The 23,139-nt window shown below is 35.5% G+C and overlaps 1 protein-coding gene across 2 annotated transcripts; it reads left to right on the top strand.

The window, feature by feature from the left end:
* The first annotated feature begins 1,191 nt into the window (after window positions 1-1,191).
* On the top strand, window positions 1,192-22,777 carry srfa (serum response factor a). 2 transcript variants are annotated; one of them, XM_051908673.1, is made up of 8 exons: window positions 1,192-1,961; window positions 4,259-4,525; window positions 14,743-15,001; window positions 15,808-16,002; window positions 18,362-18,463; window positions 18,557-18,748; window positions 18,952-19,028; window positions 19,765-22,777. In XM_051908673.1, exons 1-8 carry the CDS (start codon window positions 1,512-1,514, stop codon window positions 19,852-19,854), a joined length of 1,632 nt encoding a protein of 543 aa, XP_051764633.1. In that variant the 5' UTR covers window positions 1,192-1,511; the 3' UTR covers window positions 19,855-22,777. The 2 variants fall into 2 exon arrangements, with proteins under 2 accessions (XP_051764633.1, XP_051764634.1); XM_051908674.1 differs by lacking the exon at window positions 15,808-16,002 and having other exon boundaries at window positions 1,196-1,961.
* Window positions 22,778-23,139: the final 362 nt, after the last annotated feature.

The following is a 23,139-nucleotide window of genomic DNA, read 5'->3' as shown; positions in this document are numbered from 1 at the left end:
TAAATTTGGGTGTATGCACAAAAACTCTGTGGAGAATTATAAGAAAAATCTGGAGGAAAAAAAACAAAACAAACATTATGCATTGAAGTAGAATGTAAAGTCATATTCTTTATGGCAAACTTATTATTGAGTATTGTGTATATATTATAGGTAGTCATCTTTCTGGTGGTTTTATGTGAGAAACATTAGGTTTTGTAGGTTAAAACTTTTATAAAACGTGATCTTTGCACTAGGCTATTACTTTTCTATTGTGATATTGGTGTAAAATGTTTGTATTCACTGGGCCCAATGCAAAACCTTTAAAATGTTGATTGTAAGTGTAATATTTCAATAGATGTTCTTAATTCAAAGTGTTGTTTGCAACAGGCTTAACATAGCATTATCTATCCTAAAAGCAATAACACTGTAATTGTCAGAGCAAAAAGGTGCTTGTACAAGGCCTTAAAATGAAAAACTTAAATGTTTTTTTTTTTTTTTTTTTTAAGCTGTAAGCAGATGAAATGCATGAGACTCTAAAAGCCTGAGTTTGGTATAACTTTAAACCAAATCTTAATGTAAGAGCTTCATCTGCTGGTTATACGAAGTATAGCATCATTTACACAGCTCTCACAGAGCTGAAGTTCAAGTCAGTTTGTATAAATATTAAACTCAGCAGTCAGTCTCACAAAGCAATTTTTGTTTTAAAAGACAGTAAAGTGAATTTGATTTACCTTATCAGACACTTCTAGCCAGAAATTGTGCATCTTTGTCGGTAATATTATTGTTCGGGTCTAAGGTCCAAGCACAGCTAGTTCGCTGTGTATGACGTAAACCATTTTTGTCGGCCAAATCAGATTTGAACCAATCGCAAAGTCGGAGAGGTTTGCGTAACCAATCGCAGCGCAGCACTGTGACTCACCATACATGGACAGCCATCGCCATATAAGGAAACATCGACTAGCTTTATATGGAGGAAAGTAGATCTCTGGGCGAACGTACTCGTGAGTTGAATTCCCTAAATAAGTGCGCCATCAGCGTTTACTCTCTCCCAAAAAACATTAAAGTTTATATACAACCAAAATATCCTAATTTAAGTGTTCAACGTGAATTATTTAGCGCGATATTGACGTTACTGTTGGTAACTAGCTCTGTTTGCGGAGGTACATTGTATGGTCGCTATTCGTCGTTTCCAAATGTGGCAAGCGCAGCGTAAGTTCAGTTGAGGTTTGATTGATGGACTGTAGGCGTAAAGTACATGTTGTAAACTTTGTACGATGGTCGTAAAGGGCTAGTTTTAGAGGTTTCTTTTTGTAGTTTACAAGCCAGTGACTTTCATACAAAAATTAAACTTCAGATAGCGCGCGTTTAGTCCGAGTTGTATGTTGAGTTGAGCTAATGTTTCTTAGCCTAGCATATGTATGGTAAGTTCGATATCAAGTGAAGCGATCTGCTGGATTTGATCTGCGATCTGCTCGGATCGCTACACCTACCGCAGATTGCCATAGTGCTGTTAGCAGGTCAGTGTGTCAGCGATGTTGGGGGGAAACGGGACAGCCAGAGGGGCTGGACGCTCAGGTAACGGCGCAGGCTTGACCCATCTACAGGTGGGCAGCACATCTGGGGCTTTGGGGGCGGTAAACTCTGCCATAAACCTGCCCGATGGTGGCAGATACGACGACAGGCCGTCGGTTGAGGCTGTGCTGAGCGGCTCTGATGGAGACTCAGATTCCGGGGATGATGAAGAGAGTTCCGTCCTGGACAGGAGAGGAGTGAAGCGGGAGAGGAGTGAGATGGAGGTCGGGGGCTCCTCGGGATCTAATGCTGCACTGTCGGCTGTATATGGAGGAGTTTCCAGCGGGGTGGCTGGTGCAAAACCCGGCAAGAAAACACGAGGAAGGGTGAAAATTAAGATGGAGTTTATTGACAACAAGCTGAGGAGATACACGACCTTCAGCAAGAGAAAGACTGGCATTATGAAGAAGGTACGTTCAACCAGCACATGTACTACACCGATACCAGTGCTAAACTACTATGCTAATACTGGCACTACAATTACTAACTTACTAGTGCTGTACCAATATACAGTTAAGTATTAAACACTACTAGTATTATTTTTTTACTATACTGATTCTAAAACTGTAGAAATACAAGTACCACTAGTATTATATATCATTACACTGATTCTAATGCTGTAGAAATACTAGTAACGTTACCACTAGTTTTGAACTATTATACTGATTGTAATACTGCAGTAATACTAGTGCCACTGTTGCTAGCAATATCACTACTAGTGCTACATCAAGTTACTGATAAAAGTGCAGTACCGATACTAGAACCATTATACTATTGTGTGTGTTGTATTGTATTGTATTGTATTAATTCTAGTGCTGTTTAAATGTACTGATACTAGTTCTGTATCAGTACTTGTACTACTACTATATGCAGTTTACTGATCTAGCATTGCACCATGCATGCTAAGATCAGTATCCATTATAATGATAGTGTAATGATAGCGACTTCCGCTAAACTATTATACACATACTAATACTGTAACCCCTATTGGAGTTTTTTTTATTACAGTTTATTGATACTATTAAAGTTTCTGTACATGTCATGTACTGTTATACTGATTCTAGCTCTATATCACTCACACTAGTTTTGTACCACTGCTAGTGCCTTTTCAAGTCATTGATGGAGCTATTGAACCATACTAGTACTGTACAATTATTAGTGCTGTAACAATTAAATTCAGTTTACTATTGCTAGTACTTTACCAAGTCTAGTACCACCACTCATACTAGTGTTGTACTTTTACTAGTTTTATATTGAATCGATATATTGATTGTATTATACAGGTGCAGTACCATTATACTGATAACTTGTATTATACTATTACTAGTACCATTACTTGTGCCGTAAAATTATACATAAACTAATACTGTACGCATACTAGTACTTAACGAATACTAGTGCCATACCACTGTGTTCATACTAATACTACACCATGTTAATCTATACTGTAACAAGTACTATACCAATACTACTTTACATGTTAGTACTATGTACTGCTTTACTTATAGTAGTGCTATAACACTATACTATACTAGTTTACCACTATATACTGGTTTTGTACAACTGTTAGTACTTTAGTAACATGTTAATGTTGTTGTTGCACAATTATTGGTGCTATATCAATTTACTGATGTTAGTTACTGATGTTAGTACAATTACAAGCACTATATATACATTTACTGATTGTGCTGTACTAATTGCATTACTACTATACTGATACTTATACTATGCTGATACTAGAACCATTATACCAATGCTAAACCACTACATTTGCATCAGTACTGTACTCATACTAGTACTTTACAGCTAGTAGTGCCATACCACTACACTTACACTACTGCTGTACTAATACTAGTACCATACTGCTGTGTTGATGCTGTTACTACACCCAATGGTGTTAAACTGTACTGTTATAAGTACTATGACAATACTAGTTAACATGCTAGTACTATATACTTATTTACAAGTACTAGTTCTATTGCAAGCTCTATACTGATACCAGTTTACTGCTGTTTATACCACGCACATTATCATATATCCCTCCTCTCTTGCTTTCTGATGTCTTAAGTGTCGTATTTGAAGGTTTTTTTTCCCTCATCTGTTCTGACACATTTGTCATTGCCCTCTCAATTGTCATTCATTCCTGTCTCAGCAGAAATAGCCCTGATGGCTGATCAGGTTACCACTGTGCTAGACATTGTTAATACATTTGCATATCTTGAGAACCAGCCTAGTTGCAGAAGTCGGGGACGGAGGGTGTAATGACAACCTGCAGTAGGCCACAGGTGACCTCGGGATCATGTGATAGGCTGTCTGTTAATTGTGACTTATTAGTTGCAGTTAATTGCCCCTCTTACCAGTTCTTTTATCTCTTTTGCTTGGGCTACTGTCATCACCTCTCGTCTTTCTTTTCATTTTTTCTTCCCTCATTCCCTTTTAAGGGGTATAAAGATCAAACCACGTGGTTTACAACCACAAGAATCCCAATTCAAGCTGAATTACGTTACAGAAGCACATTGGGATTTTATTGGTGCATAAACTTCACCACGTTTTTGATGTTTGTCATCATTGTTGTCTGTTCAATCAGCATTGAGCTTACAAAACATGAGTTTGCCAGTGCTTATCAATCATTGTCCACTGGTGAAGGAAACGTCACTCTAGAATAAAATGTCTCATTGTTATCTTGCTTTCTTCTCAACATTTCCAGGCTTACGAACTGTCCACCTTAACGGGAACGCAAGTTTTGCTCTTGGTTGCCAGTGAGACGGGCCACGTCTACACATTTGCCACACGGAAACTTCAGCCCATGATCACCAGTGAGACGGGTAAAGCCCTCATCCAGACCTGCCTAAATTCCCCTGATTCTCCACCCCGTACGGACCCTTCAACAGACCAGCGGATGAGTGCCACGGGATTCGAAGAGACGGACCTCACCTACCAGGTCTCGGAGGCTGATGGTCTCACAGAGCCAAAGGTAAATTTTTTTTTTTTTTTTTTTTTTTTTTTTACCTCATATTTTCAATCATCTAGTTGCACAGACCAGACGCTTTTTGTTTGTTCACTAGGGGTGTGACGAGATTAGACGGGTGTGGCGATATTAAAATTTGACGAGATTTCTTGTCAAGGTGAAAAGCTGTCTCACGATATTGCCGTGACGAAGCGTGAGGGTGAAATTAGCATAGAATATGCCAGTGCTACGTTGACATTACACTGTCGTTTTGCTTTTTTTTTTTTTTTTTATAGAAATAAAAACCATTTAATTCAGTTGGATAACTGTTGCTTCAATTGTAAACGTCTGCTCTGCTCATCCAGCACAAGCTGCAGAGTCGCACACAGTGCAGCAGGAATCACAGTTCACTGATCATGTGACGAGAGTAAGGTGAGATGACTGACAAGACCATGGCGGAGGATTCGTTGCACAACAGAGCCTAAGCGTCTGATAAATGTCTTATTTTGTAGAATGCATTCTCAGCACTACTGCTCCATATACACAGAGTACGTGCGATCACGAATTTGTAATATGAATATTGTTATTGAGGATTTCTTAAAAATACTGTGCAAAAATCTAGTCCCTGTCTCATGAACTCAATCTCGTGTCTCTTCTCATCTCGTGAGCAAAGTGTCTCATCACACCCCTACTTAGGACACATTCTTGTGTTCACAATAGCTGGATGCAGCACAAAGGTCTCAACATTTGTTTTGAAAGTTTTTTTTGAAACTTTTTAACATGGTACATAATTTAAAAAAATCTTTCAGGATGCGCGGCGCAACAAATTACGCCTCTAAATTAATCCAATTTGAAGTTTAAAAGAGAAAGAAGAAAATGTAATTAAACACTCTAGTTGAACTCATTAGTCTAGTTGGTTAATGGATTAGTCGACTCTGCCGAATATTTTAAACATCCTTTTAAAGTTCCATAGCATGGTCCATCATTTGAGCTTCACTTTAAGTGGAAACTTTCTCCCATTCCTGTGTTTCTTGACCTTTTGTAGGTCTTGGTTTTCCAGACTACAATAGCTTGTTTTAAAGTTGAAAGAAATCTGACATACACGACTTTAACACTAAACCCCTTTTCGACTATCAGCATCCATCATGCAAATACCAGTTTTGCCCACATTTAAGAACATTTGCGTCACCCCGAGCACGTCTTTGCATGGCAGTGTGTATTATTCTCAATGTCCAACTCTCATTGATAAGGATTAGATGCTGTCTACATGTCCTTATATAGTCTGGTTTTCCCAGTACACTTTCTTGGCTCATGGCTGATTACATTCCGTATAAGCTGCAGCTGTTTTCAAATTTGGATGACATATCCCCCCCTTTTCCCTACTGATTTAGGGCAAGTAGTGAGTGAGCATGCAAAATTTGAAACCTGAATCTCTGTTTAAGAAATTGCTTAAAAAAGCAGATCCTCAACTTGAGCTGATGAGAAGCTCATCAGATGGTCCATGTTTTGAAAAGTTATCATGGGAATAGGCTCCTCCTACCACATCAAATCTGATAGACAATGCTTTTACCAGATAAATTGAGAGTTTTTGCTCCTAAATATGCACAAGATTCTTCACTATGTCACAGTTTAGACAGGGTGTTTTGGTTTAGTTGGTTTTTATGGCTGATTTGTTGAATATTTACAATATATTCTTTCACTGCCGATGTAAAATTAACAGCAATGTGCTTTTATTTGGGTAGATAAAGGTGCACACATGCTCCAGGGCTTTTATGACATGGATTGGTATGGATGCAACATCATAAGCAAATGTTTTAATCATAAGCAAAAGCTTTTGTTTACACATGCTAAAGATGTCAAAAGTACCTGCAATTTTATACCTAAACACCCCTCTACGGACACATTAAAGCTCGAGTTGCCATTGGCTAGTAATTTTTTTATTTTGCTCACCAGACTTTTTACATGGAATGCAAGAACATTGCAATTTAAAAAACGAACATAATATATACATTTCAAACACTATTAAAGTCAAGTAAACATTCTGTAATAAAATAAGGTCAAATAATCAAACTACAAGTAATAGCACAAATAAACACAATAAAAAAGATGTCAATTAAATAAACTGCTTTTTCAGGTAGAGCTAACAGTAGTTTGATGTAGATTAGGTACAGAAATTGAATAAAGTAATTAAATGTATAATGGCACTGCATAGTCTTCACTGTATAAATTAAATATTGATTAATTAAGCTAGTGTTATACTGTCCGCCTGGGTCCGCTAGGGTCTGCGTGACGTAAAAATTGTCATCGGAGGGTGTACGCGGAGGCTCTTTGCGGACATCTGCGTGCCTCCCACTAGGCTACAAAAGCACCAACTGTGCATGCGCTGGAAAAACAACAACTGTGTGAAGAAGTCCGTCGCTACCCGCACCTCCACAATTCGTCGTTAAAACAATATAAAGACAGCCAGATGTGCAATAATAATAAAGTGCTATAATCCATGTTTGTTTACTGTTCAAGCCAATCTACTGTTCATGTGTGGAACACGTCAGCTGAGCTGACCCCAGCATACACTTTCAATAGTATAAATACGAGTAGTCCGTGCTGTCTGCAGCTGTCCGTGTACACGTCCGAAATGGAGTATAACCGAGGCTTTAAAGTTATTCAGTCAAGAGCAGTGAGTGATTTTTTTTTTTTTTTTTTTTTTTTTTTGCAGTGAATCTGTTTGATTAGCATTAAAAACACAGACAGCAGCAGGAATATTAGGCTGTTGTCACTTTCAGACGATGCACGGATCCAGTCAACCTTTACACACGCGTTTACTTTCTCAACTGTTTACATTCACTTAAGACATAACCAACTATTTTTACTAGGATACTTGCCAAGATGGCCATTTTGACATTATTTTGTGTGAAATTGTCCGTTCAAGCGCAAGACGTGAAAGAGCTCAATTCAGTGTTCGCGTGCTGTCAGACGTGGCTTTGTGGGTGCACGCTTCGGATGTGGGTGCACATAAAACTTCTCACACAGTGCGTGTGAGTTATCTTTTGCGCTTGAATGTTTAAATTGGCTTAAAAACATGTGCAAATGGAAAATAGAATACTGTTTTATAATAGAAAACAGTTATTTTAACTTGTAACAATATTTCACAATATTTAGGTTTTTACTGTATTTTTGATCAAATAAATGCTTGTTGAGCAGAAGAGACTTATTTCAAAAACCATTAAAAAAATCTTACTGACCCCAAATGTTTGAACGGTGGTGTAATTGTTTACACACAACTTGTGTATTAAGTACACTGTAAATTAGTTCCATTACTAGACTTTTGTGTTTGAAATTCCCACAAATGAGCAGTGGACAGAAGAGTTGTGTAGAAACACCCAGATTTTGACTTGACAGCATAATTGTTGCCTTTTTGGCAAGTCTGAAACAAATTTGTCCAGAATACTGGACATTAAGATAATGAGGTTAATGTAAATGCATATGGGGGAAAAAATTATGCACTATGTATTCCTATGTATATGGCATTGTTAATATTAAACAAACTTCAATATTAAGAGGAAAAGCTTCTTAATATTCTTGTATCAATTTGATTCTATTTTAATGTTTAACAATGTTTTACTTCATGGGTCATTCTCACGAAACCATTAAAACACCACGGCACTAATGATGTTAAATATTAAACATGCATTTTAGTAATATATAAAAACATCATAATAAAGACAATATTGTTCTCTACACTGAACAAAGAGTAAATTCAATTTTTAAATTTTACTATATTTTCAGCTGAAATTCTCATTACCACAGTGCATCCAGGTATGTCTGAATGTATGTTGTGTTCTAATTTAAACAGAAAAAACTGAAAATATTCTAAAAAAAAAAAAAATTATATACGGATGTTCTAATAGATGTTTTCAAATGACAGAAAAAATATGAATGTATAATATATAATTATAATGAAAATAGTGGAAAAATGAAGTGTCCATGACTGATGTTCTCATCCTCTGCAACATTTAAGGTCTCTTTATACACACACACACACACACACACACACACACACACACGCAATTTAAAAAAAAATCTTGATTTTGAATTAAGCAACACGTGCTAGAACCTCAAAGATGGCTACCAAGTAGGCAGATCTCTTTATATTTATCCAGTTAAAAGTTAAATTCTCAGACCATGTACACAACATTTTGATTATCATTACCGTAACAGGAAATTTTCCTCATTTAGAAAAACTTTAAATTAACAATTTTCTGTGAAAAATGTACTTCATTAATGTTTAATTATGTACATTGAATAAAAGTAGGCTCAATCATCATCATGGCTTCTCTGAATTTAATAAAATATGCTAAGGTACCTCATTCATTCTCACTTACCGCAACAATTTAAGGCCAGTTGCGGTAGAGAGAACTTCTGTTTCGGTAATGAGAATTTGATCATACAGGCTATTTTTAAATATATATTATGAGGTATTAAGTTAAAGGGGTCATGAACTGCGTTGGTTTATTGTTTTATGTTTCCTGGGGTGCACTTATAATGTTAGTATGCTTTTTTCATCCAAAATTGTCATAATTCATGAATAAAAGGCATTTTTCCTACCCTGATTTTAGCCTCTGGTTTGAACGCTCCGTTTTAAGGGGCGTGTCTGCTGTGAGACTTCAGTGTAAACGCCCACTGCTGTGATTGGCTAACATCTTTGCATATCTAAATATCCAAGTATTACTCTCTCTTTTAGCGTGTTTTTACAATTACAGCTCTAAGGTTAACTAATCATGAAAAGTGTTGCATTATATTTAGATCGTGGCATGAAAGGTTGCAGAGATGAACATTGCAGCCGATCACAGACAATGTTGAGCGCATGAAAGCAGTGATCTCGTCATTGCAACTCAATTTCTGTACACTAACAGTGCAAACGCGATATAACTAAAAGATTTGTTGAATAAAACGGGAGTTTTGCGCTGCTCCAACGATTACAAAGGGGGCTTTCTTTGAGCTTTCTTTTATGTAATTTGATCACCGTTAAATAACAGATTATTTTCATCCTACTAAGAGAAATAACACAAGTTGACGTTTAGTCACTGGTTTGATTTACTGACACACAGACAAAGAACATCTGACTGTACATGAATCATTACATATCAGATCAGGCATTAGAATTAACACAGTTACTTACATGTTATTTTGTAATCCTCAACGGCATGTTTTTTGCTTGGTAGCTCGATCTGGTTTAGCACCACACGTTACTTATGTGCGATTCGGTGGGCGGGGCTATACAGGCAGGGATGAAGTAGGCGTTGATCTTATTCTGCAGAGGAGGTGCTTGCTGCCCTTTGACGTCATAGATCCCCACTTTGTAAATCCTGTCGTTTTCTGGGTCTGGTGTCAATTAAAGCTTTTATTGGACTAACAAGGAAGTTTTCAGCTCTAAAACTTACAGGATATTCTTATAGTATGATGACCTCTTATATGTCAAAAGCTCAAGGAAAATTTGATTTCTCATGTCATGACCCCTTTAAATAATATTTACTAACTGTTGGAAAACTTTTGCAAAGGCTAGGGTGACAAATTTCAGAGAAAAGGTTTACAAAAAAAGAAATCTACAGTGTCTGGAAATCTACACAAATGTGGATGTTCACACACATGCTGGCACATCTGTCATTATGAACACTTTCTACAGGCGTAATTATTTTGTATACTAAGCTCATATTTCTATCCCTTAACCTCTAAACACAAGTCTCACAGAACACTTTTGGCCATTTTATATTTTAATAAAACATTGTATGTTTATTTTGCCATTTGATTTATGAAGACAGCTCATAATGTAGTGGTAGAGACACTACATTATGAAGACCGTTAGTCCTCACAAAGCAAGTCTAAACAATACATACAGGTTTGTTGCACTATATTAGTGAGAACAGTGATATCATGTCCTAACCTGACACCTAACCCTCACAGAAAGTTGTGTAAATCATTAGATTTAAATATTAACATGATTTGGCCAATTTATGAGCATTATAGGCTAGACTTTACCAATAAGTGAGATAAGCGGCTGCTTAGGGCCCTGGGGAATCAGGGGGGCCATTGATGGCAAAACTTTTTTGGCAAATGCTTCAGTACATATTTGTGTTTGAGCTTTGGAGAGCATTAAAGGTTTCTGTTTACAGTGCGTTTTGCAGCACTGAGCTCAGTAGCCATCACAGACATATCTATTGCTTTCTTGAACGCAATGGCCAATCAGATGTTTAAGTTAGAATCCACTCACCCCTTGAAAAGCAAGTTTTTGTTCAGAATTGAGTTCTGTGTGTTCACGATATGTATTTCAACTTAATTCACATTTATTTGTATAGTGCTTGTCACAATGTATATTGTTTCAAAGCAGCTTTACAGAAAATGCATGTGCCTACATTACAATTTAAAGTGATCTGTTATCAGAGGTGACTGAAAGTAATGTCCATTTCAGAAGTTAGATTAAAATTAAGATAATAGAAATCATGTTAGCTAATGTAATAATTTTAGGCAGAAACAATGAGCTACTTAATTATTACAAGTTGTGATCATGATTACAATATACAGAATTTTGGCAGACATGATGTATGATAAATAAGAGATTTATTTTTAAGTGTAGAGAGCTTCATTGGTTATAACAGAACTTCATGAGATCGCTTTTTAGTGATTATAAAAGGAACGCTCTTTTTGTGGATTATAGGCTAATACGTATAAAATCTATTCAGAATTTTAATAAAAGCCTTGTTTGTCATGCTGCTGAGATGATTGATGAGGACTGAATAACATGCTGCAAAGTGTTGGTAATGACATCCCCACATCAATGCGGAATGTTTGAGCTCTTTAAATTTGGTCAAATCTGATTGGTTATCAATGTTTGTTGTTCATCAGATGGAAGAAAAGTGATTCCAGCAATATTGTATTTCTTTGCCATTATCGTTGTGGTGTGGACTCTATTATTCTCTTAAATTTTGAGTATTTTTTGAAAACTAATCTGGTAAATGGGTGGTGTATGTTGTATTGTTAAATGCACATTTTTAGCCTATGTTAGCCTATATTTTTGAAGCACTGCAAAATCAAACTGATTGAACTTAAATCCATGATTGTGCCAATATTATGTCATTTATTTTCAAATTCTAGTTTGTATTTTTAAACTATACCTCATTCTTAGTATACTTATTATCATTACCGAAATCAGCAACCTCATTTCCGTAACCTATATCATTACCGCAACAGGTGTTTATTAGGTAATAGTAGTTTGCTTTTAAATGCATGTGCAGAATATCCAATATGTTCTTTCAGGTTTGCCACATCATTTTGAAAATATGTCAGGTTTCATTTAAATAAATAAATAAATAAATAAATAAATAAATTATATATAATATATATATATTATTTATTTATTTATTTAAATGAAACCTGACATATTTTCAAAATGAGATATATATATATATATATAAGGGTTGTAAATTGTGGAAGGTGTTGCGGTAATGAAAGAAATCAATCAAAATTTAAAAAAACTGTTCATTTAAAAATAAATATTATTTCAGAATTTCAGGTAACTCCATGACTGTTAATAATCCATTTTTAAAAATGTGAAAATGTATTTGCTTTTCTAACAGTGTTGTTTTCAGACTGTTGCGGTAATGAGATTTTTAAGGACTTGTTTTGGAAACTGTGTTCAAAAAGATCTTAAATTGTAAGTAAATGTTTTTAAATTAATGTTCACAAATACTCCAGACTTTTTCTAATGTCTGGGGAAAAAAAAAAAAAAAAAAATTAAAGCATTTTTTCATTTTCATGTTTGAAATTTTTAAAACCAAGTTTTCGTGAGAATCACCCTCATATTCATTTGTGCTGTTATATCAAAATCGAGGTATCAAGAATCGTAAAACTTTCATAGGTGGTTTATGCACATGTAAAGTATACTTAACTGCTTTGCTGTAATTAGTAAACTTTATTTAACATGACAGCCATTAATGCACAAATTAGATGTTACATAAATGCCTGAAATGTAGCTAGTTTATGCAGCTTGTCTCTAAGAAATGGAGACAAGCTCACAGAGCCACGTAAGATAATCCGTCATGTCCTGTCCCAATAAAGATGTAACTTTGCATGAATTAAATAATACAGCCATGAATGAGCACATGTTGGAAATAAAAGCGCTGAATTTAATTCTCTCTCTGTTGTCTACGCTCATCATTAGTCTCGTGAAGTCGTCTGCATTTTGCGGGTTGATGCTCAGGGAATGCTCCTTCAGCATGGCCACCGCATGTAACTTTTAATAAGATTCACTTGTTTAAAACACTGTGATTATATAAACATTTACTATCTAACCATTAATTCGCTAATAAACATCCAAGTAAACGCAACTCTACGGAAATTAATTATTTATTATCTCCGCGAGCGATCGCAGTTTGAGTATAGTTCTGTGTAAATGCATAGATAAACAGCGCTTTGTCAGCAGATATTTCATAATCTAGAACGACAAAAACATTAATAATTCTGATATAACATACCAGTTGAGAAATGCAATAAAATACGATGTTTTGTTATATTCCAATATTCCAGAGAATATTATTCAGTTATTTAACATTATCCAGTGAATTATTCTTCACTCTTTACTTTAGCCTATTAAACAGCTTATAAATGTACTAAAACTAGTTTAAAATGAAGTATTACATTTCTGCAAAGTTGATATGACTCCTGTATTTAATTTTTCTCCATTTGAAAACATTAGACATTCTACATTTATTTTGCTTATTGTTAACATTAGTGTTGCTGCTGATGCTCTTTATATACAATTATTTTTGTAATATGAAGATTAAAATTAACATGAAAGACTACTAATTTTCAACAAAAACAGTTTAGTAAGGCCATGTGTCCACCAAAGCGTTTTTAGCCAGCTGAAAATGCTAGACGTTATGCTTGTTTTGTAGGTTTCATTCAGAGCTGCCTGAAATAGCAGTGCTCTCTCGCTGTGTGGACACCTGTTTTCCTGTGAAGGCAGCTGCCGTTCTTGGGATCGGCATGGCACAATTGCCTTTATCACACGCAGTTGTTGCAACAGGCTCTGCTGCGATCAATCAGTCTTGGTCTGCCACAGGAAAACGCTGTGATATGAAATAAATGTTATGATAATGTCATTCCAAACTCATTTGGCTGGCTGTCTTCTGTGGAACACAAAGGAAGATCTTTTTTTTTTTTTTTTTTTAGAAAGTTTCAGCTGTTTTTATTTATGAAAATGATGTTTGTTTATGAAAATGATCCCAAACTTATCTTTCATTTTGTTATAAATAATCATGTATTGTGGTTTGTGTCTCGAGTTTCAAATAAATGCGTTCCAAATAACAAAATAAGATGAAGTACCTTTAGTGTTTGACTGGATTATCAAATAGGCATTATTACATTATGTAATATATAATTGGTTCTACAGTGAGTCAGAATAAAATTCAAACTGTGATTGACTGCTTTTAATCACATAATTCATTGCATAATTACTCACACATAATTATTATTCATGAGCAAAGACTTCACTAATAGAATGTTGTTAAAGGATTAGTTCACTTTCAAATGAAAATTACCCCAAGCTTTAGTCACCCTCAAGCCATTCTAGGTGTGTATGACTTTCTTCTTTCTGATGAACACAATATTAAATATTAATAAATATCCTGACGCATCCAAGCTTTATAATTGCAATGAGCGGGATCAACAAGTATGAGCTGAAGAAAATGTCTCCATCCATATCCATTCATCATAAACATATTCCACGTAGCTCCAGGGGGTTAATAAAAGCCTTCTGAAGCGAAGCGATGCGTTTGTGTAAAACAAAAAAACATATTTAACAAGTTATGAAGTAAAATATCTAGCTTCTGCCAGACTGCCTTTCGTATGGGTCAGTTAAGTTTTTTTTTTTTTCCATAAGTTGAATAGCAAAGGCGTAGGACGTAGCATAAGCTTTCTGAACTGGGAGAGTTTTACACTTTCTTCGTAAATAGAATACAGAAGGTGGCCTGGCAGTCCTTGTTCATCAGAAAGAAGAAAGTCATATACAGTTAAGATGGCTTGAGGGTGAATAAAGCTTGGGGTAATTTTCATTTGAAAGTGAACTAAACCTTTAACATTAACTATATAATAACCAAGTTTTCTTGAATATAATGCATTTAGCATGTATCAGTCTTATAAATAAATAAATAAATAAATAAATAAATAAATTAAATAAATAATTGTTGTTGCAGGAAATGATAAAGCCTACGTTCACTGCTGCCACTTTACCTGGAGGCACCAGCACCAACAGCACGACCACACAGTCATCAGCCTCTTCCTCTCCCTCCTCATCCTCAGTTGCCATGCACACTCAGAGCAGCGCCCCCTCGCTGTCTGGTACCACCTGTTGGCCGATGAACGCTCAGAGCGTCTCGAGTGCAAACGGCACAGTGCTCAAAAGTTCTCCCGCTGGCGTGATGCAGCTGCCGGGTGGATTCACGCTCATGCCAGGTGGGGGCTTGTTTATTCATTCCTTTTTGTTGCATGATTTTTTTTTTTTTTTTCTTTTTTTCTTCTTTTTACAGATTAGTCCAGATTAACTCTTATTTGACTTTCAAGATGGGTTGCATGATGCATTGCATCAGCTTGCATGACAGCTTTGTGTTTTAATGAATTCACATGAACTTATTCACTTGCTTGCGTGCCTGCATACTTTGAATTCTGCTTCCAACTGATTTCGTCTGTTTAAAGGCCTGTTCACATCAAGAGCGATGCAATGAACAAATCGCAATATATTTAATTTTTAATATTTTTATTCACATGAATTAAAAAAAATTATCCAGATGTATTTATTCAAAAATACATTCATTTTATATTATGAAAATAAATAATATAAAACTATATGAAACAAACATGAATATAAATCTAGATTTTTTTTTTTTTTTTTTAAATTTCCTTTTTTATTGTGAACATTCTTGTTTGTCATTGACCCACATATCAAACATTACCATTAAAGTCTAAGATGATACATTTTACATAATATTTAAGATATGAATTTTGATTTCTTTGAATTTCAAGATCTTAATGTTAATATCCCGAGTGATAAATTCAGTACTGTGAATCTGTTCAAACTTATTTAACATACCAGACTTTTTTCTTTTTTTTTCCCCTATACACCAACAAAAAATTACTCCAATTGCTTTGTTTTGTGTTTTAAAATCTTCTCACCAAAAATTCATGCTTGGTGTGACTAGGCCTTGAACATGCGCTTGAACACTCTGCTTCGCTTGCTGAGGGTGTCGCTGTGTGTCCCGCAGGCGCTTCTCTTCCGCCTGGCACACACACTATTCCTCTCAGTCAGCTGCAGACACACTCTCTGGCCATACAGTGTCCACAGACGCAAAACAGCCACGCCATGACTAGCACAACCACCACCGCTGCTGTCCCTGCACACACACAACCCGCCGCACAGGCCACGCTCTTCCGCCTGCCGGCCACTGTCTCGCTTACAGGTCAGTGTGTTTCATACTCTGTGTGTTTTGCCGTGTTGAGGGAAACTGAACTCCTGGTGGGGGCCGGATTCGTGCTTTTGAGGATCACTCACGATTTGCATGCTACAGCTTTCATAAATGTCTTAGTGATGCCATTTCAAGTAACAAAACTAATGCAAAAAATAAATAATTCTTCAAAAATTATGTTAAATGTTATGAGTTTGACTTGTGTGACATTTGTATTATTCAAAATTACTCACTAACATTGCATCACCAATAATACTTTATATATTCATATATATGTGTGTGTGTGTGCATATATTATTAGGGCTGTCAAGTGATTAAAATTTTTTTATTTAATTACACTATGTGGCGATTAATTAATCAAATTAATCACATCAAATTTGGCTGAGAAAATTAAAGTCATTATTGTGTTAAATGAGAGAAGCATCAAAAAGAAAATTACAAAAAGTAGCTTTAGAAACAAATAATGTATTTGATTCAACAAATATTTGAATCAAATACATTAAATTCAATGGCCATGAGGGTGAGTAAATGATGACAGAATTGTAATTTTTTGGGGGGGGTGAACTGTACCTTTTAATGTTTTTTTTTATTAATATGGAAATATTAAAATATGAAATGATAAATGTCTAAATGAGTCATTGAGTCATTCATTCATTCATTCGATTCGTTCAAACAGCTGATTCTTTTAAGAATTAAGGAAATGGCTCTTTTTATGAATGGGCCATTTGAATCATTGGTTCACTCGATTGATTCGTTAAAAACACGGATTCATTCAGAAAAGAAACACTGTTGTGTGTTGCTCAGAGACACATAACAGTTTTGATCTGGAAAAATTGAGCAAAAGCAGACAATATTGTGTCTAAAATATAACACAATATTAACTTCTTATTTATTGAACTGTTGTATAAAATCAGTATCACATTTTTATTCATGCTATTCTAGACAAAAACAGCACTTGTGTGATATTAACTATATCATGATATAAATATGAGGCAAACTCATACAGCGGTATTTTTGCTCTGATATCTTGAATGCTAGGGGCATCTAACTGCATTCTATAGGCTACATCAATTAATATTTTTAATAGACTTCAGTGTAAACGTCCACTGTTGTGATTGGCTAACATCTTTGCAATACGAAATAGCTAAGTATTACTCAAATTTTTAGCACGTTTTTACTATTAGAGTTCTCAAGGTTAACTAATCGTGAGAAGTGTTGATTATAGCATTACACTTAAATCTATGGCATTATATTTAGATTGTGGCATGAAAGGTTGCAGTGATGAACATTGTAGCCGATCACAGACATGTTGTTGAGCGCATGAAAGCAGTGATCTCGTCATTGTAACTCAACTTCTGCACACTAATAAGTGCCTTCATCTTAACTTACAGTGCAAACATGATGTACCTAAGAGATTCGTTGAATAAAACGGGAGTTTTGGCGCGAGTCCAGAACTCAGTCACTGATAAACTCGTGCTGTTTGATTGACAGCTCCAGCGTGCGATGTTTAAATGACAGCTCTAGCAATTGTAAAGGGAGCATTCTTTTGATCGCTTTCTATAATTTAATCACCGTTTAAATAACAGATTATTTTCAGCCTACTAAGAGAAACAACGTGAAGTTGACTGTTTAGTCACTGGTTTAATTTACTGACACACAGACACATCTGACTGTACATGAATCATTCCATATCAGATCAGGCGGTAGAATTAACACAGTTACTCAAATGTTGTTGCATTACTGTCGAGTCCGTTTTGTAAAAGTCTGTTTGCAAAGACTGTGCCAAATTGCAATTGATTTACCAAAGAATCTGCAGTGAAATATCAAATACAAATAAATAAAGCTCAACTGAGACATTCACATTGTTGAAAATAAATAACTATATTCCTAGCATTAGGATCCTTTGAATCCTTTGATCCTTAATGTTATTTGTGTCCTGTATCACTCTTCTCTCCTCCTCATCTCACTAACACACCAGTGGGCAGGGCTAACGTTGCAATGATGAAGTAGGCGTTGATTTCTTCTGCGGAGGCAGGGTTTCACCTATCTATGTCATAGATGGGCACATTCCAGGATCAGTCATTCTCTGGGACTGGTGTCAATAAAAGCTTTTATTGGACTAACGAGGAATAATGTTTTATTGGACTAACAAGGAATAATTTATTTCAGTTCTGAAACTTACAGGATATTCTTATAGTATGATGACCTCTTATATATCAAAAGCTCAAGGAAAAGTTGATTTCTCAATTCATGACCCCTTTAAATAGTTGTAGGGTGTGCAGTTCATTCATGTATATAATTATGCCCAGTATTAAAAGTGCACTGAGGGTGTTTTCTTTTGTTTTTATATCAGGTGGTGCGATGCCTCAACAGTTACAAGCCATCCAGGTTCACCCCAGCCCTCAAAGCAGTGATAGCAGTCCAGAGATCAGCCAGACCTCCAGCAGCTCCGCTGGTATTTACTGCAACAACCTTCTCACTGATTACTGACTGAATCATTACAGTAAATCAGAAAAACATCTTTTCTGTCTCTTTTGCACTCCCTCAGCAAGTCACACTGCTACTATAGTCACGTCCTCAGTGCCTTCTTCAGTGGCAGGTCACATGATGTACCCTGGAGCGCACGTCATGTATGCTACATCCACCCCTGGTCTTGGTGATGGGGGTCTAACTGTGCTCAATACCTTCCCACAACCACACACTGCAATGCACGTGTCCCACACACAAGCCCAAGATTCAGGTCAGTCAGCCTTTCACAGTTGCATATTGGTGTATTTATATCTTGTCGGAATTGGCATAATAATGAGATGAACGGATAGTCTTTGATCGATATGGAAATCTTCTAATTATGGTAAATATTTTGAACGCACCATAATTCTGTTGTTTAAAAGCGGCAGTTTTTCGGTTTTATTGTATTCTTTGTTTTGTTTTGGTCATGTTTAGGTGCAGTTTCTCAGATGTTTCTCACAGCACCTCCAGGAACTGTACAGATCCCAGTTTCAGCCGTTCCGCTACATTCGGTAATATAAACAGAAGAAAACAGAGAGCATTTCTTTACATGAAACTTTTGTTCACCATGTAATTTTACTCATACAGCTTTCTCCGTAAATTTAACCGTGGTGTATCTAAAAGCGTACTGGGTTTTGTATGTGAAAGGAGCTTTTGAAACAGGCCTGTTAACATTCTAGTTAATTCTAGTCTACATTCTATTCTACTTGAAACGCATCTTTTTGAATCATGTAATATTGTGATTTTTCTTGCAGTGTTTCTACTTCAAAATATTAAGCCTTTATTCCTTGTATTACAAGAAAAAAAATGTAACGTTACAAGAACACAAAGCACAATGTAACGAGAATAAAAATGTAACATTACAAGAATAAAGGCATAATGTTATGAGAATGTTACTTAAGATGTCTCATAAGATTATGCCTTCATTTTTGTAATGTTACGTTTTCATTCTTCTAACATAATGTCTTTATTCTCATAACATTATGCCTTTTTTTTCTTGTATTGTTACAAGATTGTTCTCAAAACACCTTTATTCTTGTAATGTTTTGACATTCTCGCAACATAACATGAATAACAAAACAATTTTGTTCTCACATTGACTTTTCTCAAAACATTGTTACCGCTTTTTTTAATTTGACACTGAAACGCAGTTAATTGACAGTTAGGAAAGTGTTATTCATTTTAAATTTATGAACATGAAAAAGAACATGCAATCATTCTGCTCCTCTTTTGTTTCTGTTCTTTCAGATGTTAATAAACCAGCAGCCCACTGGTAGCAGCAGTACCACCCTCACGGAGCTGCGGGTGGTTAATTTGGACAATCCCAAAGGAGACTGACCTATAAAACATGAGGCCAGTGTGACTGTTCTCTCACACTGATATTCCAGGGATCACTCATGCCATGTAATCAGACTGCCATTATATTTATTACTGCCTTCTTGCTGCGTGGGGTTCATAAACCCATACATACAGGAATATTGAGGTGTAATGGAACATTTGAAGGGTGATTGCGTCTCCTCATGGACTCATTTTGGTAGGTAGTGTGATAATAGATCATTTTGGTTCACATGTATACACAGACACGCATATTTACTTCAGGATTTCATGGAGACATCTGTTCTATCGCTGCTGGGTGTTCACCTTTTTGCCAAAAGACTCAGATGTTGGACAGTGGTATATGATTGTCCATTATCAGTAAAAATTCAAACCTCTTCGCGGTACCACAGTTGAAGTATCTTCAGTTGAATCTTTCTTTCTTTTAGGAATGCCTCTTCTGATCTAATTTATAATTCATTTTGAGATTGCTTCTTGAAATTGAGTCTTTAGAGGTCAAAAAAATTGATTCTTTCAAGAGTTTATGTTGTGAAGTTAGCCGACCATGACTCCTCAGTGTAGGTTTAATGGTGGTTTGTGTGTGCTTCACCCAATTCTGTCATCTTTTTCCAAACTTCATGTCATTTCAAACCTTTTCAACAGTTGTTTTGCAGTGTCTGACCTTCTTTCCATTAAAATAAATGGTGACTGGTGCGGTCAAGCTCCAAAAAGTGCCATTAAAAAATACAGCACATGTTTTTTTGGTCATTTTTAGAGCTAAACAGCCTGTGTACCAATTTATAAGCAGGTTTGGAAAGACAGGAGGGTCAGAAAATGATGGGTGAACTTGCCTTCAAAATAATGCTGGATACTCTTGCACTGCCATCAACACTCACTAGGGTTTTGTCTACAGTTTGAATACCACTGTAGTAAATTAATTTCTTAAACATCATGTCTAAAAAAATATAATTTGTCACCCTAATCACATTCTGAATGGCCTTTGTTACTCCATTAGAAGTTCTACGATATCTTAAAATGATCCGATTATTTCAATGTGCTGCTATAATTTGGATTTAGACATGATCAATACTATAACAATATCTGGATAAGATCGCATGTCATTCCATGTTGTAATGCTGTGCCAAACTATACTGTACATGTCAATAGCTGGAGCTGTCAGAAGTCAACTTTTCTGCTTAAAGTCTTCAGGCAACACATGCTTTAGCCACTGTTTAATGATGCTGTAACAGAAAAACACTGGCTCGCGTTTGCACTGCATGACAACGTACCGAAAACGGTGGTGCTGCAGAATCACAGGTGAATAAACGGATGCAGATTGTGGTTCGCTCAAGCTTTTCCACTGCTTCATGGCTTATTTTATTATTTTGGTGAACTAAATAAGTAATGGATCTGCTATTAGGTACAAGAATGGCAAGTTTTGTTCAAAACTGTTATTTTCACTGAATTAGCTAAAATTAAGTAAAATGTAGTTAAACTGTTTATACGTGCACCCACATATTAATATTGTAAGTGACTTTTGTTTTTTTTATCACCATACTCTTAATTGTTTTGTTTTTATTCCCCCAAATATTTTATTTGGATTTCTTAAAACGTCCAAAGGGCTGTATGTCTCGACGAAGTCTGCTTGTATGTGCGTTTTCTCCACAGAATTTTAAACAAACATTATTGACATTTAGAGGCGTCCATGGGTCTCTTCTTCAATGGCTTGCACCACATACTGCAAGCTTGGAGCATAACGCCTTGTTTTCTTGTACTGCTAAATGGATTTAAATGGACCACAGCAATACCCTGAGTTTCAGGAATGACGTTTTCTCTTCGTTTCATGGATTTTCAGTTTGTGGACCCGAGCACATGTTGACAGTTGTTTTTGTTTTTTTTGACCAGTGCAAACCGAAAAAAAGATTGGGGAAAAAAATGTGTGATTTATAAAGTGGCCAGAACAAAAGTATTTGTTTGTTTTATTCAGTATTAATGCATTTTAAATCCAGGGAAAAAACTTTGAATTGTTGATTTACATTATGATGTTCTTTAGTGAATCTCTTGAATGCTTTCAAGAACTTGCCAGGTCATATTTCACTCCACAACCAGAAAAAACAACAGCAACAAAAAAACTAATTTTTTGCAAAATCTGTTTTGGCCTTGTGACATTTTCATGACAGTTAATCACATTTTTTCTAATTTCTGATGCAACAGATTAATGCATCAATAGGATATTAAACCGTAAGGTGTTTAGGCATTGTTAGTATTTGTTGGACAAATTTTAATTCATGAAAATGAATCAGTTTGGAAAAGTACACTTAATTGTCATGAAAATATTCCCACAATGTGAAAAATGTTGAAAAGTACTATTAATTTTTTGAGTGGAATGTTACCTGGGTGTTTGACTGTCTTTTTATTGGCTGTTATAGTGTGAAATTGTGTGAACACTAGCGGAAAGTGTTGAATGTACCATACTGTATATGGCCCTCATTGTACATAATCTGATTTCCTACTTTAACAATCTGTAAGTAGCTCATATGGCTGCATTTGAAATTAAAATATTTCTGCACCCTGGATATATTCAGTGGACTAACTGTATATATAAGTTGTAATGTGAAGCATGGGCATCTGTCAGTGCTTTTTCTTTCCTTTAGCACATCGTAACCAGTTGTGGATAAAACGTTTGCTTTAGTATTTTCATTATCTTCTTCAATGCCATTTTCTGAAGAGTTAGGTTTGTTTTATTAGACTGTTGGTTTGTTTTTGTATTATATGCTGGGTAAGATTTATTAATTTGATTAAAATTTAAGTTGACAGTATGAAAAATGAAAGCAAAATCCTATTTAACCACTAAAGCATACTTGTTCTAAAAGAAATGCTGTAATTATGTATAGCGCTTTCTTTTGTAATAAAAGAAAGATTTGAGAATAAATTTACACAAGCTTGACATTGTGAATCATGCATTTTAAAATAGTGTAATGTTTTTATGAACACATTAAAATCAGCTTTCGTTAAGTTTGTCTGTATGCAGACATAAACATTTACCAAATTGCATCTTATTTTTTTTTGCAGTAAGCAAACTGAGGAGCATGCAACTTGCGGTGTTCATTCGCAACGCAATTTAATATTTCAAAAAACCCTTCAGTGAGTTTATTTACTGAAGGATTCATAACTGATTCAAACCTGTGAGTTTGTGGGTCCTCTGAGAGTGACTGATTTATTAAAGTCACCATGAAATCATAATGGACAATTCTTATTTTCTCACATATGTTTATAGAATAATGCAGGATTTATTATTGATTTATCTTG

This window comes from Ctenopharyngodon idella, chromosome 10 (assembly GCF_019924925.1).
Source record: "Ctenopharyngodon idella isolate HZGC_01 chromosome 10, HZGC01, whole genome shotgun sequence".
Classification (NCBI taxonomy): Eukaryota; Metazoa; Chordata; class Actinopteri; order Cypriniformes; family Xenocyprididae; genus Ctenopharyngodon; species Ctenopharyngodon idella.
The sequence above is the reverse complement of the archived record's forward strand: the minus strand, read 5'-3'. Positions and strand labels throughout refer to the sequence as shown.

Coding starts and splice junctions, on each gene's coding strand:
- srfa (XM_051908673.1), top strand. CDS start 1,512: ATGTTGGGGGGAAACGGGACAGCCAGAGGGGCTGGACGCTCAGGTAAC. Junction 16,003..18,361: donor GGCCACTGTCTCGCTTACAG/GTCAGTGTGTTT, acceptor TTTTTATATCAG/GTGGTGCGATGCCTCAACAG. Junction 18,749..18,951: donor CACACAAGCCCAAGATTCAG/GTCAGTCAGCCT, acceptor GGTCATGTTTAG/GTGCAGTTTCTCAGATGTTT.